Source organism: Labrus mixtus, chromosome 2 (genome assembly GCF_963584025.1).
Source record: "Labrus mixtus chromosome 2, fLabMix1.1, whole genome shotgun sequence".
Lineage (NCBI taxonomy): Eukaryota > Metazoa > Chordata > Actinopteri > Labriformes > Labridae > Labrus > Labrus mixtus.
In genome coordinates this window covers 11871248-11885012 of record NC_083613.1, presented here as the reverse complement: position 1 = coordinate 11885012, position 13765 = coordinate 11871248, and the positions used below count along the sequence as shown (strand labels likewise).

Below are 13765 nucleotides of genomic sequence, written 5' to 3'. Positions count from 1 at the left end.
ATTAACAAGCATGTATGAGGTGGCTAAGAAAAGGAGACTGGCCTTGTTGCTGATGTGTTTAGTAAAACAGTTTAAATACATCTTTTTGGGATTTCTCTGATTTTATGGTTTTCTGCCCTTTTAAAGGAGAAAGTGTCCCTCATAGGTGAAAGGTCAACAGTGACCGGCTCTGGTTCCTGAAGTAAAACTCTCCGTTCTGATCCTCCGTTAATATTTCAGATAAACTTTATATATAGAGACTGAAGCATGCAACCATGACAACCAGCTACTCCAGTACTCGTGACTATAAGGAATTTGAAACAGAGAAAAAGGCAAAGACAAAGATTTTATTAGTAATTTACAAAACCTCAAAATAAAAAGTATAACAAAGATTTATACATCAACACGAGAAGAAAGCTGTTCGGATTTCTTACTGTCAGAAAATTTAAACTGATTATTTCCCATAAACTGACTGATGTCAGGTCTCAGTGAAAACGTTAAAATCCTGATAAGATTGTTTAATGTGTGTGTGTGTGCATGTGCACGTGCGTTCGTGTGTTTGTGCGTAGATAGTAGATCGAGGTTTGCAGACCTCCCTCGTCATTGAGGACGACCTCCGCTTCGAGGTGTTCTTCAGACGGCGTCTACAGGCGCTGCTGCAGGAGGTGACGACACACAAGCTGGACTGGGATCTCATGTGAGTGAACGTGATGTGGGAAACAGAGAGGATTATGGTCTCATTGTGATGAAATCTGTCCATCTGTCACTCTGACAGTTGTGATCAGACGCTGTGGGGGATAATGTTTGGGTGCATCACGGCTCAGAGCGGCTGCAGCTCCAGCTCAGAATATTCTCCGTCACTGAGCAGCAGCCTGCAAAGGGTTAATGAAGTTTGTTTTCTGCCGTGACCATCTCTGTGGTTTCTTTGTCCTTAAAAAATGCAAAATATTGAGTTGTATCATTTACTTTATTATTACATAGCTGGATTAAATGCGTGATTCTGATTGGCCAAACACACCTAGTATTGTTCTATTGGGTCTCTGCTTACTTTTGGTCATGGTTCAACAAACGGTCTGTATGAAAAGTAGGTGGCTTGAGGGGGTTGAGAATCAAATTTGAGCGTTAATGCATCTTAAAGAGTCACAGTGATGTGTACTTCTCTACACCTCCCACATCCATAACAACAGGTTTGGTGTTTGTTTTCTTCCTCCTTATTATTTATCTTTTAAACTCTTCAGTGTTAAACAAACAAATGATTCATAATGTAATGGACGTGTGGTTATAATGATTTTACTATGTGGGCCCCCGTGTGAGGTCTTTTCATGGGGTCCAGTGTGAGGTCTTTTCATGGGGCCCAGAATTCAGAGGGACGTCCTGTTTCTCTGTAAAGAACTGAGACTGTTGACCATCCTGCCATTACGTACAAGATCAACAGATTTTCTGGACCGCTTTCAAGTCTCGCCCCTAGGGTCTGTGTGTACAGATGGAGTTCTTTGGGGCTGGCAGCACCTGTTTTCAATACAAACCCAATGTAATTAAGCATTTTCAGCACACACCATCCTGAGCTCGTCAGTGTCCCATCTCCCTCCCTGACCAATCAAAATCAAGAAACACACAATGGCATAAGAGACACTAGTGTGACTTGTCGAGTTAAAGCAAATATAAGACATACAGAACTAAAACACACCAAACGGACATTACAGAGGGAAGTGGGAGTTAACTTTAGTAACCTAGCAACAATAAGGGTTGGTGAGAAGCGCTCAGAAACTGAATCTTGTGTGATGACAGAAAGAATACACCAGTAATTACAGGTGTATCTGGACTGTAAGTGTATTGCAAAGGATATTAATTGTCTGTCTTATTTGACATACAGCTACATCGGGAGGAAGCGGATGCAGGTGGACCACCCCGAGACGTCTGTACCAAAAATCCACAATCTGGTGGAGGCGGATTACTCCTACTGGACTCTTGGCTACATGTTGTCATTACAGGGAGCCCAGAAACTGCTCAGAGCCCAACCTCTGACAAAGATGCTTCCTGTCGACGAGTTCCTCCCTGTCATGTACAACAAACATCCAATGTGAGTGTCTTTGTCCTTATTGTCTCTGTCCTTGTTGTCTACGTCGTCTCTATCTGTGTTGTCTCTGTCCTTGTTGTCTCTGTTTCTGTCCTCATTGTCTCTGTTGTCTCTGTCCTTGGTTCTGTTGTCTCTGTCCTTGTTGTCTCTGTATCAGTTTTCTCTGTCCTCGTTGTCTCTGTATCAGTTTTCTCTGTCCTCGTTGTATCAGTTTTCTCTGTCTGTGTTGTCTCTGTCTTGTTGTCTCTGTCGTCATTGTCTCTGTTGTCTCTCTCGTTGTCTCTGTCCTTGTTTCTGTTGTCTCTGTCCTTTCCCTCTCTGTCCTTGTTGTCTCTGTTATTTCTGTCCTCTTTGTCTCTGTTGTCTCTCGTTGTCTCGGTCCTTGTTTCTGTTGTCTCTGTCCTTTCTGTCTCTGTCCTTGTTTCTGTTGTCTCTGTCCTTTCTGTCTCTGTCCTTATTTCTGTTGTCTCTGTCATTTCCCTCTCTGTCCTTGTTCTCTCTGTATAGGTTGTCTCTGTCTGTGTTGTCTCAGTCCTTCTTGTCTCTTTGTGTTTTGATTCTGTCTTGCGGCACTCACACACACTGATAATCTGACCCCTGCCCTCTTCAGCTCAGACTACATGGACCACTTTGAGAGACGGGACCTCCGTGCCTTCTCAGCCGAGCCACTTCTGCTGTATCCGACCCATTACACAGGAGACCTGGGCTACATCAGTGACACGGAAACCTCTGTGGTCTGGGACAACGAGACTGTCAGGACCGACTGGGACCGAGCCAAGTCGAGGAAAACCCAGGAGCAGGGGGAGCTGAGCATTGAGGCCCAGAACTCGGATGTGCTGCAGTCTGAACTGGAGAACTGGAGCGCACGAGACGAGCTGTGACCACAAGGAGCAGACACCAGGAGAATAAAGCTGTGATAGTGGGAGGAGAGGAGGTGATGGAGGGAGTCTAACAGGAGAGTTTCTCTCTCTCCCTGGTTTGATCCTCCTCTGCAGAGAGGAGGTTACATGTAGAGTTAACTCCTCAGCTAACAGCTAGCAGCTTGTTTTATTTATTGCATCACGTTGACCCATTGACCTCAGCCTGCTCCAACAGTAGTTTCATATTAAGGTATGATTGTGTTCAGATATACTGAAAGATGCAGCTCCAGGGAAATTAAGAGACCACTGTTGAAGTTCTTGATGGAAATAAAGTTTTTAAAATTTTATTCTATTCGGCATTTCTCCCGAATTCCAAATCAAAATCTCTCATTCAGTTTTCTTCTTGCTGAAAAGGACGACTGGTTAAGAAAACCAAAACATGCAGACTTTTTCAAACCGCTGATGATGCAAATTGCAATTTTTAATACATTTTGATGAAGAGACATGACGTGTGGAGAGAGAGAGCGGTGGGTCAAAGGCTGAAGTGTCTGATAGACCATGAGCTAAACCGGCGCCGCTGTTTTTTTCCCAACAACAGAATGTTTTAACTAAGGAAGAGTTCAGAACCAAGATTACCAACGCTTACAAATAAAGAAACCTAAACCTGAACTTCACTTTACTTTTTACACCGAGACGTCAACCGACAGTAACGTGACCAACTGTAGGAATAAAAAGTCAAACACTGATTTATGAACTCTTCCTCCTATGTTTAAAACATTTATCTTCTGTTGTTTAAAAGTGAATAATGAGAATATTGGGTTTGGAAGTTTGGAGAAATAATTAATATAATCAAACCAAAAAAGTAGAAGAGCAGAAATAATAGAACTAGAAACATATTTATAAAGGAAGAATGTGCAACTTCAATGTTGCAATGTGTGATCTCCGCTCTCCTCCAGTGGCACACCTTCAACCCACCTCCACTCGAGTTTACATGAAGGAGTCAAGCAGCGAACAAAATTGTCCTTGGCTAGAGCTGCAATCAACTGTGGCCTGCATTGTTGTGTTAGCAGGCTAATGTTAGCGCTCTTTAGTTAGCTCTTTTTTGTTCACATTGCCTGTGGTCTGCATTGTTGTGTTAGCATGCTAATGTTAGCGTTCTTTAGTTAGCTCGTAGCTTCACATTGCATGTAAACTGACACAGAATGAGCGTGATCTAAAAACTCTTACTAACATCCAAATAATCAGTGAGTATGTTCTTCTTCTCTCTAGTCCTTGACTAAAACAGCTTTTATACACAAGGGGAGGAGCTGGCCTTCCCATCCATGTAAACACGGCTCTGACAACAACACAGCCAGCGGGACTCGAGCTTCTCACTCATTGTAGACAGTCATGACTCAGAGACACATTTACACAGAATAGACTTGATTTATGATGTGTAATATGCCGCACATTCTTCCTTTAAAGTGGTCTCTTCATTTGTTGGGCTGATGTAAATAAAAAACGTTTAGAATCTAAAATCAAACTGGATCCTCACTTTCAACATTCAATCTGCGGAGGACCAAGATGTTCACCTCTCTTTTTTTTCTCTTCTTCTCAGGCGGTAACGTTAAACACCTTCATGTTTTTCTGAGAGTTACCCATGTTTTATTTAAGTAATTTCTATTTCATCCCTGCTGACCGCCAGAGGCGGTGCTTAAAGCACTGAATATTCCCTTCGTGCATGCGCAGTTCGAGTATGTCTACCAACAATGTCACTTGTGACCTCTGGATGACCCGAGAGAGGTTATATCTTCCGGTGTCATCCGGGGTTCTGTTCCTTTTTCTTCTCGCGTGCAGTTTGCATCTACTCCTAGAGCATTAGCCGAAGCTAATTGTATGGAACTTACTAAAAAAGGAAAAAAAAGAACAACATTTGTTGAACTACTTAATAACAGTCGCTGGTAGCCTTGGCACCGTATTGGTCGGAGCAGCGAAGTTTTCGCCCTCCAAGGGCTGCGACGGCCGTCCAACCCTCTTTAGGGAACGGTTTGTTTTGTTTGTACCTGACACCGGTAGGGTAGCCTCTCACTCCCCCCTACGGACGTAAGGTGCATGTTTCGTTTTATTTAACTTTCCTGGCAAATTAGTGGCTAAGTTTGTGTTTACAATCCTTGACGGTGAAGGCAGCGTTGCGCTTCCCACTCCCGGTACCGGTGGGTAGCCTACTTTGTTTATTCCGTAACTCTGTCAATGAAAAGAATTAAAGAAATAGAGATAGCAGAAGCGCTGAGTGAACGGGTACATTACTTTTGTTTGTGTTTAATTATTGCAACCTCTGCCAATGTAGGCGGCGTACGCGCCCTCTTCTCCCGGCTTACGGTGCCGAAATTAGTTGGTTAGCGACAGCTAACTGGTTATAGGCTACCATTAGTTACTCTCAAGCCTCTGCTGGAGAAGGCATCGTTAGCGCCCCGTCTCCCAGTTTATGGTGTGATGCTAAATTGCCTGTAGCATCCTTGCTAGGGCTGACTGGAATTTAACGTTAAACGGAGCAGTCACTCAAACCTTTGCTGTTGTAGGCGGCGTCCGCGCCCCCTTCCCTCAGTTTACGGTTTGTTGGCCTAGTTCACGGTCGCATCCGGACTGAAGCAAATCACTGTAGTGACAGCTAGTCACTCCCACATCTGCTGTGCAGGCGGCGTTTTATGCCCTCTTCCCTCAGCTTACGGTAGTGTCTGCCACAATGGATGAGTGTCATTATTGTGCTGCCTGTGGAGTTTCTCTTCAGGCTGATGATGGCCATGACCACTGCCCGATGTGCCTCGGTCCTGACCACCTGAGGGAGAGTCTTTCGGAAAGCCCATGCATGAACTGCAGCTACATGCCTCGAGCACTGAGAGCTGCAAGATTGCCGCAGGTTTGGCCCTCAGTAGGTGAGGGTGACCTCCCTGCATCAGCCCTGTTGCCTCCAGCCCAACCTAGGCGTTCAAGATGACGGGCTGCTGCAGCTGCCCCCTTCAAGAAGAAAGCGAAGACGGAACGTAAGCTTTTTTCCGAAGTGGATCGACTGTCAGCTGAACTGGCGGAGATGAGGTCCCTCTTCCAAGCTCGTCAGTCGGAGACCTCAAACTCGGAACATGTAGAGGTGGCCATTCCACCCATGCTTGTGCTGGTCCCGGAGGATGATGTCCTCTCCCTGGCAGCTTCAGCCTCTCATTTCCATGATGATGAGGGGGACAGTGCCTCCCTAGCCTCTGAGCCAGGCTCCCATTCCTCAACTCAGAGCTCATTCAGTGAGGGTGGGGACAGCTCCATGCAGGCCACCATGCGTATGGCCCTGGATCGCCTGCAGCTGGAAATACCTCAACAGGCTGAATCAGCTCCTGAAAGCGCCTTCTTCAGGCGCAGGCGGGACTCCACCGCGTTTGATGTTCCCCCCATAGGGGAATACCTGAGGGAGTTCCATGCTTGTTAGAGAGATACTGGGGCTCACTCCCGTCTCTCAGCTGAGGCTGCATGAGGCGGCAAGAGTTGGCCTTGATCGGATACCGGCTGTAGAGCCTACCATCGCATCCATCATTGTCTCCTTAGGAGGCACTGCGGCCAGCTGTCAGGTGCCCTCGACCCCAGTGTCGGGTCACAGGTCACCTTCTCACCAGGGCTTATAATGCCGGAGCGTGTGCTGGCCATATTGGCAACTCCCTGGCTCACCTCATGTTTGCCCTCTCTGCTTCCCTGCAGGAGGGTGGAGTCGAGGCTTCCTCCATCAGCCTCAGTGATGCATCATTGCAGGCTTTTGCCCTAATGTCAAGGGAACTTGGAAGGATGATGTCCTTCCTGGTTCCTGACCCTCAGGAGTGTTCCGGTGGCACCAGGGGAGCTGTGTGGGTCAGCTGCGCTGGAGGCGCTGGAGCGAACCGTTCAAGCTCCGCAGACTAGGCAGCAGCTTTCGAGTCTGAGCAGAAGCATGCCTTCCCCCTCAGCAGGCCTAGGGGCCCCTCAACTGCCCCTTGAGCCCACCCACCACCACGGTCTCACTCCACTGGCTGACATGGGCCTCCGCATCCCGCACAGAGGCCGGCCAGGGACTTTCGTGCCAGGGACTTTCGTGCCAGGGACTTTCGTGCCAGGGACTTTCGTGCCAGGGACTTTCGTGGCACTGCCCACTCGTCCTACAGGCCACCTCGAGCCCCGGATCCTATCCGACGCTCCTCCAGGGCCTCTAGAGGCCAGGGGTACCGAGACTGAGGTTTCGGGGCCGGCTGTCGGGTACTTTTCCCACCAGTAGCTCGGATATTGGGCTGCATACGCTTCAGACCCCTGGGTGGTTGCCACCTTAACCCACGGGTACAAGCTACAGTTTTGACGGCGGCCCCCTTCCTCCGGCCGGGTCAAACACACAATCATCAGCGACCCGGCAAAAGCCCTAGCGCTGGACCAGGAGTTATCCGCCCTCCTGGCCATGGGATCTACCTCTGGTGCTGGACGCCCTATGCCAGCCTCCCTTTGAGCCCTTGGCACGGGCAGAGCTGAAGTGGGTGTCATGTAAGACCGCATTCCTACTGGCCATTATTTCAGCTAAGCGCGTCAGTGAGTTACACGCTCAGTCAATAAGCGCCTCATGCCTGAGGTGGACGGTTCAGGTGTCACTCTATGGCCGAACACAGAGTGAATGTTGCCACTCCCCATCCACTGGGGGTGACCCTCCTGCTGGAGTCCTCCAATTCTGCTCAATGAGGTAGATAAGCAGGATTCCTCGTGACTTTGCTGGTATAAATCATTCAGTGCTTTAAGCACCGCCTCTGGCGGTCAGCAGGGATGAAATAGAATGAAAGTTACGAATGTAACTACGGTTCTATGAATCCCGAATGACCGCCAGAGCGCTCTGTCACTCAGAATCGTTGTGATCCCACGAGAAGATTCTGTAGGAACAGAACCCTGGATGACACCGGAAGATATGACCTCTCTCGGGTCATCCAGGGGTCACAAGTGACATTGTTGGTATACATACTCGAACTGTGCATGCGCGAAGGGAATATTCAGTGCTTTAAGCACCGCCTCTGGCGGTCATTCGGGATTCATAGAACCGTAGTTACATTAGTAACTTTCAAATTTTTTTTCTTCTCTCTCATGAACGTGTCCATGTTTTATTTTATCTGCTGATCTAAAGGTTTCATGGTTTTAGTAAATGTCGCAGATTCATACTTTCTTTTTTATACCTTCAGAAAATGTAACATATTTTTTCTCTGTTTACAGAGAGTCTGTCTGTAACCAAAGACTGAATAAAATCGTTTTATAATGAAAGATTTTGTTGACTTGTCCTCTGATGTGTTGAGCTCAGGACTCATCCACACTGGGCGGGTATCTTGTGAACATGTATGCAGGATTTTTATTAGATTGAAATATAATAATAATATTAAAGCCCTCTGAGTTGCTGCATATTGTTTTTTATTGTAGGCTCAACATGTGAGCCGAAGGTAACAACAACATGAAGACACCTTTAGTTTAGCTTGTGGTACAATTTGATTCTTAAAACTAAACACAATCAAAAGGTCTAAATTTAAATTCTGTCTTCATGTTTGTCAAGTTCAAGTTGACTCTAAGACATTTCAGCCTGAACGCCTGACGGTAGAGACGCTTCCTGTTTCCTGTTTCTGTAGCTTCACTCAAAGCTGAAACATGTGTTGTGTGTTTACTCACATCTGTTCGTGTTCGTGTTCGTGTTCGTGTGTGTGTGTGTGTGTGTGTGTCTTCATCCACATGCAGTGGCACATGTCTGTGAGAGATTCAGACTAATCCCATTAGCTCTCTCTCTCTCTCTCTCCCTCACTCTATATTTACCTCACCCCTCTCTCAGATTAACGCCGGTCTTTTCTGCGTCTGCCTCTGCACATTGATAGTCACATTTCTGCAGAAGAACCTGATGAGGTTTTACTAGAACCAAACAGAACCAGCTGAGGTTTAACTAGAACCAAGCAGAACATGCAGAAGTTTAACTAGAACCAAGCAGAACATGCCAAGGTTTAACTAGAACCAAGCAGAACATGCTGAGGTTTAACTATAACCAAGCACAACATGCCAAGGTTTAACTAGAACCATGCAGAACATGCAGAGGTTTAACTAGAACCAAGCAGAACATGCCAAGGTTTAACTAGAACCAAGCAGAACATGCAGAGGTTTTACTACAACCAAGCAGAACATGCTGAGGTTTAACTGGAATCAAGCAGAACTTGCAGAGGTTTGACTAGAACCAAGCAGAACATGCAGAGGTTTTACTAGAACCAAGCAGAACATGCTGAGGTTTTACTACAACCAGACAGAATCAGCTGAGGTTTAACTAGAACCAAGCAGAACATGCAGAAGTTTAACTAGAACCAAGCAGAACATGCCAAGGTTTAACTAGAACCAAGCAGAACATGCTGAGGTTTAACTATAACCAAGCACAACATGCCAAGGTTTAACTAGAACCATGCAGAACATGCAGAGGTTTAACTAGAACCAAGCAGAACATGCCAAGGTTTAACTAGAACCAAGCAGAACATGCAGAGGTTTTACTACAACCAAGCAGAACATGCTGAGGTTTAACTGGAACCAAGCAGAACTTGCAGATGTTTGACTAGAACCAAGCAGAACATGCAGAGGTTTTACTAGAACCAAGCAGAACATGCTGAGGTTTTACTACAACCAGACAGAATCAGCTGAGGTTTAACTAGAACCAAGCAGAACATGCTGAGGTTTTACTACAACCAGACAGAATCAGCTGAGGTTTTACTAGAACCAAGCAGGACATGCTGAGGTTTTACTAGAACCAAGCAGAACATTCTGAGGTTTAACTAGAACCAAGCAGAACTTGCAGAGGTTTGACTAGAACCAAGCAGAACATGCAGAGGTTTTACTAGAACCAAACAGAACAGGCTGAGGTTTAACTGGAACCAAGCAGAACATGCAGAGGTTTTACTAGAACCAAGGAGAACATGCAGAGGTTTTACCAACACCAAACAGAATCAGCTGAGGCTATACTTAAACCAAGCAGCACCAGCTCAGGTTTTACTAGAACCAAGCAGAACATGCTGAGGTTTAACTAGAACCAAGCAGAACTTGCAGAGGTTTGACTTAAACCAAGCAGAACCAGCTCAGGTTTTACTAGAACCAAGCAGAACATGCAGAGGTTTTACTAGAACCAAGCAGAACATGCTGAGGTTTAACTAGAACCAAGCAGAACATGCCAAGGTTTAACTACAACCAAACAGAACATGCTGAGATTTTACTAGAACCAAACAGAACAGGCTGAGGTTTAACTGGAACCAAGCATAACATGCAGAGGTTTTACTAGAACCAAGCAGAACATGCTGAGGTTTAACTAGAACCAAGCAGAACTTGCAGAGGTTTGACTAGAACCAAGCAGAACATGCAGAGGTTTTACTAGAACCAAACAGAACAGGCTGAGGTTTAACTGGAACCAAGCAGAACATGCAGAGGTTTTACTAGAACCAAGCAGAACATGCAGAGGTTTTACCAACACCAAACAGAATCAGCTGAGGCTATACTTAAACCAAGCAGAACCAGCTGAGGCTATACTCAAACCAAGCAGCACCAGCTCAGGTTTTACTAGAACCAAGCAGAACATGCAGAGGTTTTACTAGAACCAAGCAGAACATGCTGAGGTTTAACTAGAACCAAGCAGAACATGCCAAGGTTTAACTACAACCAAACAGAACATGCTGAGATTTTACTAGAACCAAACAGAACAGGCTGAGGTTTAACTGGAACCAAGCAGAACATGCAGAGGTTTTACTAGAACCAAGCAGAACATGCTGAGGTTTAACTAGAACCAAGCAGAACATGCTGAGGTTTTACTACAACCAGACAGAATCAGCTGAGGTTTAACTAGAACCAAGCAGAACTTGCAGAGGTTTGACTAGAACCAAGCAGAACATGCAGAGGTTTTACTACAACCAGACAGAATCAGCTGAGGTTTAACTAGAACCAAGCAGGACATGCTGAGGTTTAACTAGAACCAAGCAGAACATGCCAAGGTTTAACTACAACCAAACAGAACATGCTGAGATTTTACTAGAACCAAACAGAACAGGCTGAGGTTTAACTGGAACCAAGCAGAACATGCAGAGGTTTTACTAGAACCAAGCAGAACATGCTGAGGTTTAACTAGAACCAAGCAGAACATGCTGAGGTTTTACTACAACCAGACAGAATCAGCTGAGGTTTAACTAGAACCAAGCAGAACTTGCAGAGGTTTGACTAGAACCAAGCAGAACATGCAGAGGTTTTACTAGAACCAAGCAGAACATGCTGAGGTTTAACTAGAACCAAGCAGAACATGCTGAGGTTTTACTACAACCAGACAGAATCAGCTGAGGTTTAACTAGAACCAAGCAGAACATGCTGAGGTTTAACTAGAACCAAGCAGAACATGCAGAGGTTTTACTAGAACCAAGCAGGACATGCTGAGGTTTAACTAGAACCAAGCAGAACATGCAGAGGTTTAACTACAACCAAACAGAACATGCTGAGGTTTTACTAGAACCAAACAGAACAAGCTGAGGTTTAACTGGAACCAAGCAGAACATGGAGAGGTTTTACTAGAACCAAGCAGAACATGCAGAGGTTTTACCAACACCAAACAGAATCAGCTGAGGCTATACTTAAACCAAGCAGCACCAGCTCAGGTTTTACTAGAACCAAGCAGAACATGCTGAGGTTTAACTATAACCAAGCAGAACTTGCAGAGGTTTGACTTAAACCAAGCAGAACCAGCTGAAATGCATGACTTCCTTGATGCCCTGCCCCCTGGCTGTCACATCACAGAGTGCTTAAAGTAAGTCAAAGATGCTCTGAGAGTCTGACTGTTCGGCTGTTAGAAAAGCGTTAAGCAGGATATAAGGAGGCTTCTCAACGTTCCTATTTGGTCTTTGTTTCCACCATGTAACCTACATGTCAGTGTTCTCCTTGTAATCCAATTAGTCCAGCCTACTTTCCTCTCCTGCCGTCCTCTCTAAGTAATACGATTGTAACTTCTGAGCTGCAGTTAAAGTGCCCACGCTCGCTCTTATACACACACAGGAGGAGCAAAAGGCGGGAAAGAAGCAAACCGACTCCAATGGCTTGAGGAAGAGCAGAACCTGGATTTATTTATTTTCCTTTGAGGAGTCGAGGAGCTTCAAGGTGAGGTAAATAATTGGACTGCAGCTGCCACAAAGATTGAAGTCCTTTTAAATTGGCCACCACCAAAACAAGGCGGCGTTAGAGACACACATCAGGAGCAATCGATCGGCTTCAAAAAGGAACCAAACTGTTGTGAAAAACTTTTTCCAAATGACAGATTTCAGCTCTGACCTTCACCCTGAGTCTCCCTCTAAATCCTGTTTTTTTACAGCTAAGTTGTGCTGCAGCTCAATTTCAGACATTTTTCTTCTTTGGTCGTGAAAGTTTCAGCTCGGACTTTTAGTCTCAGATGGATCTGGACGAGCTCAGAGTCACATAATCTCATTTGTGGGGTTATCACTGTGGATTCTCAGCCTGCAGCGCCCGATGGAGACATAGAGGCTGGTGGACTCAGATAAAGTGCTGAGCTGTGAGGCCTCAGCTTTATATCCTATGTGTTTCTTTACTCACAGTAACAGGTTTGCTCTCATGAATGTCTGATTCATCTGATCAGCTGATCCTGTAGCTGCAGCCTGGTGTATTCAAATGATTTATCTATATTTGTATTAAATATTATATATTATTATTAACCCTTGTAGATGAGACTTCAGCACTTAAAGGGAGCGTCCACCCAAAAGGTTTCCTGTTGTAAATATTGAGGTCATCAATGAGCTTGACCTTTAACCACTTTGTTCAGTGTCGTCTTCTGAAGCTATGAATACATGATACACTTGACTTCTGCAGGTTAATCAGTTCCATGTACGAGGGTCCCACGTTTGTAAAATAATATAATAAAATTAATTAAATGTCCGTGGTCTTAATTAAATTAATTAGCCGTGTTTTTCTCAACTCTTTTTATGAGAACATGTGGTTAATACAGATTAAACAACAGTTCCAAACAAGCAATCTGATTGGACAAGAGGTATTCCTTGAGTGACGATATAAGAGAACATCATCACTGGGACGTTTCACATGATGTAGCCGTCCTCCTCCTCAGCATGCAGGAGCTCTGAATATTTAAAAGAACATTTACAGCTGACTGAGTTTTCTATATTCATCATCTCAAACCTCAGAATCGAACAATAGACTCTAATTTCACTGCTTTCATGATCACATTCATACAACATACAAGTAAAGGTTCATATAACAGGAGCCGCTCTGCGGTAACCATGGACACCAACAGAGGAGCCGCTCTGCGGTAACCATGGACACCAACGGAGGAGCCGCTCTGTGGTAACCATGGACACCGACGGAGGAGCCGCTCTATGGTAACCATGGACACCGACAGAGAAGCCGCTCTGTGGTAACCATGGACACAGACAGAGAAGCCGCTCTGTGGTAACCATGGACACAGACAGAGGAGCTGCTCTGTTGTAACCATGGACACCAACAGAGGAGCTCCTCTGTGGTAACCATGGATACCGACAGAGGAGCCCCTCTGTGGTAACCATGGACACCGACAGAGGAGCCCCTCTGTGTTCACCATGGACAACGACAGAGTAGCCCCTCTGTGGTAACCATGGATACCACCAGAGGAGCCTGCTGACCCTTAATGGTCTATGGGGAGACCTTGTCCTTGTGATCATTAAGGGTCAGCAGATCGAGACCATGCACACCAATCAGTAGAGGAAATTGAAGGCTTTTTAAAAACTTTTTTACCTTTGGGCCGACAGTAGCTCAGTCCATAGGGACTTGGGTTGGGAACTGG

General features: G+C 45.5%; 2 protein-coding genes across 4 annotated transcripts in view; both read left to right on the top strand.

Moving 5' to 3' along the window:
* The window catches only part of LOC132954200 (procollagen galactosyltransferase 1-like), a 13261-nt gene extending 5062 nt beyond the window's left edge, over positions 1-8199 (top strand). Inside the window, exons 9-11 of the mRNA XM_061026701.1 lie at positions 549-676; positions 1853-2059; positions 2667-8199. Of these exons, the coding sequence (XP_060882684.1) occupies positions 549-676; positions 1853-2059; positions 2667-2937 (606 nt within the window). The 3' untranslated portion in view covers positions 2938-8199. The remainder of the gene's footprint in view (positions 1-548; positions 677-1852; positions 2060-2666) is intronic.
* A 3517-nt stretch (positions 8200-11716) lies between these two features.
* LOC132985158 (nucleoredoxin-like protein 1) overlaps positions 11717-13765 on the top strand; it is a 4161-nt gene continuing 2112 nt past the window's right edge. Inside the window, exon 1 of one of the 3 annotated variants that reach the window (XM_061052401.1) lies at positions 11717-12536. The gene's annotated coding sequence lies outside the window, so the exon portion shown is untranslated. The remainder of the gene's footprint in view (positions 12537-13765) is intronic. The other 2 variants (XM_061052384.1, XM_061052393.1) reach the window with 2 other exon arrangements.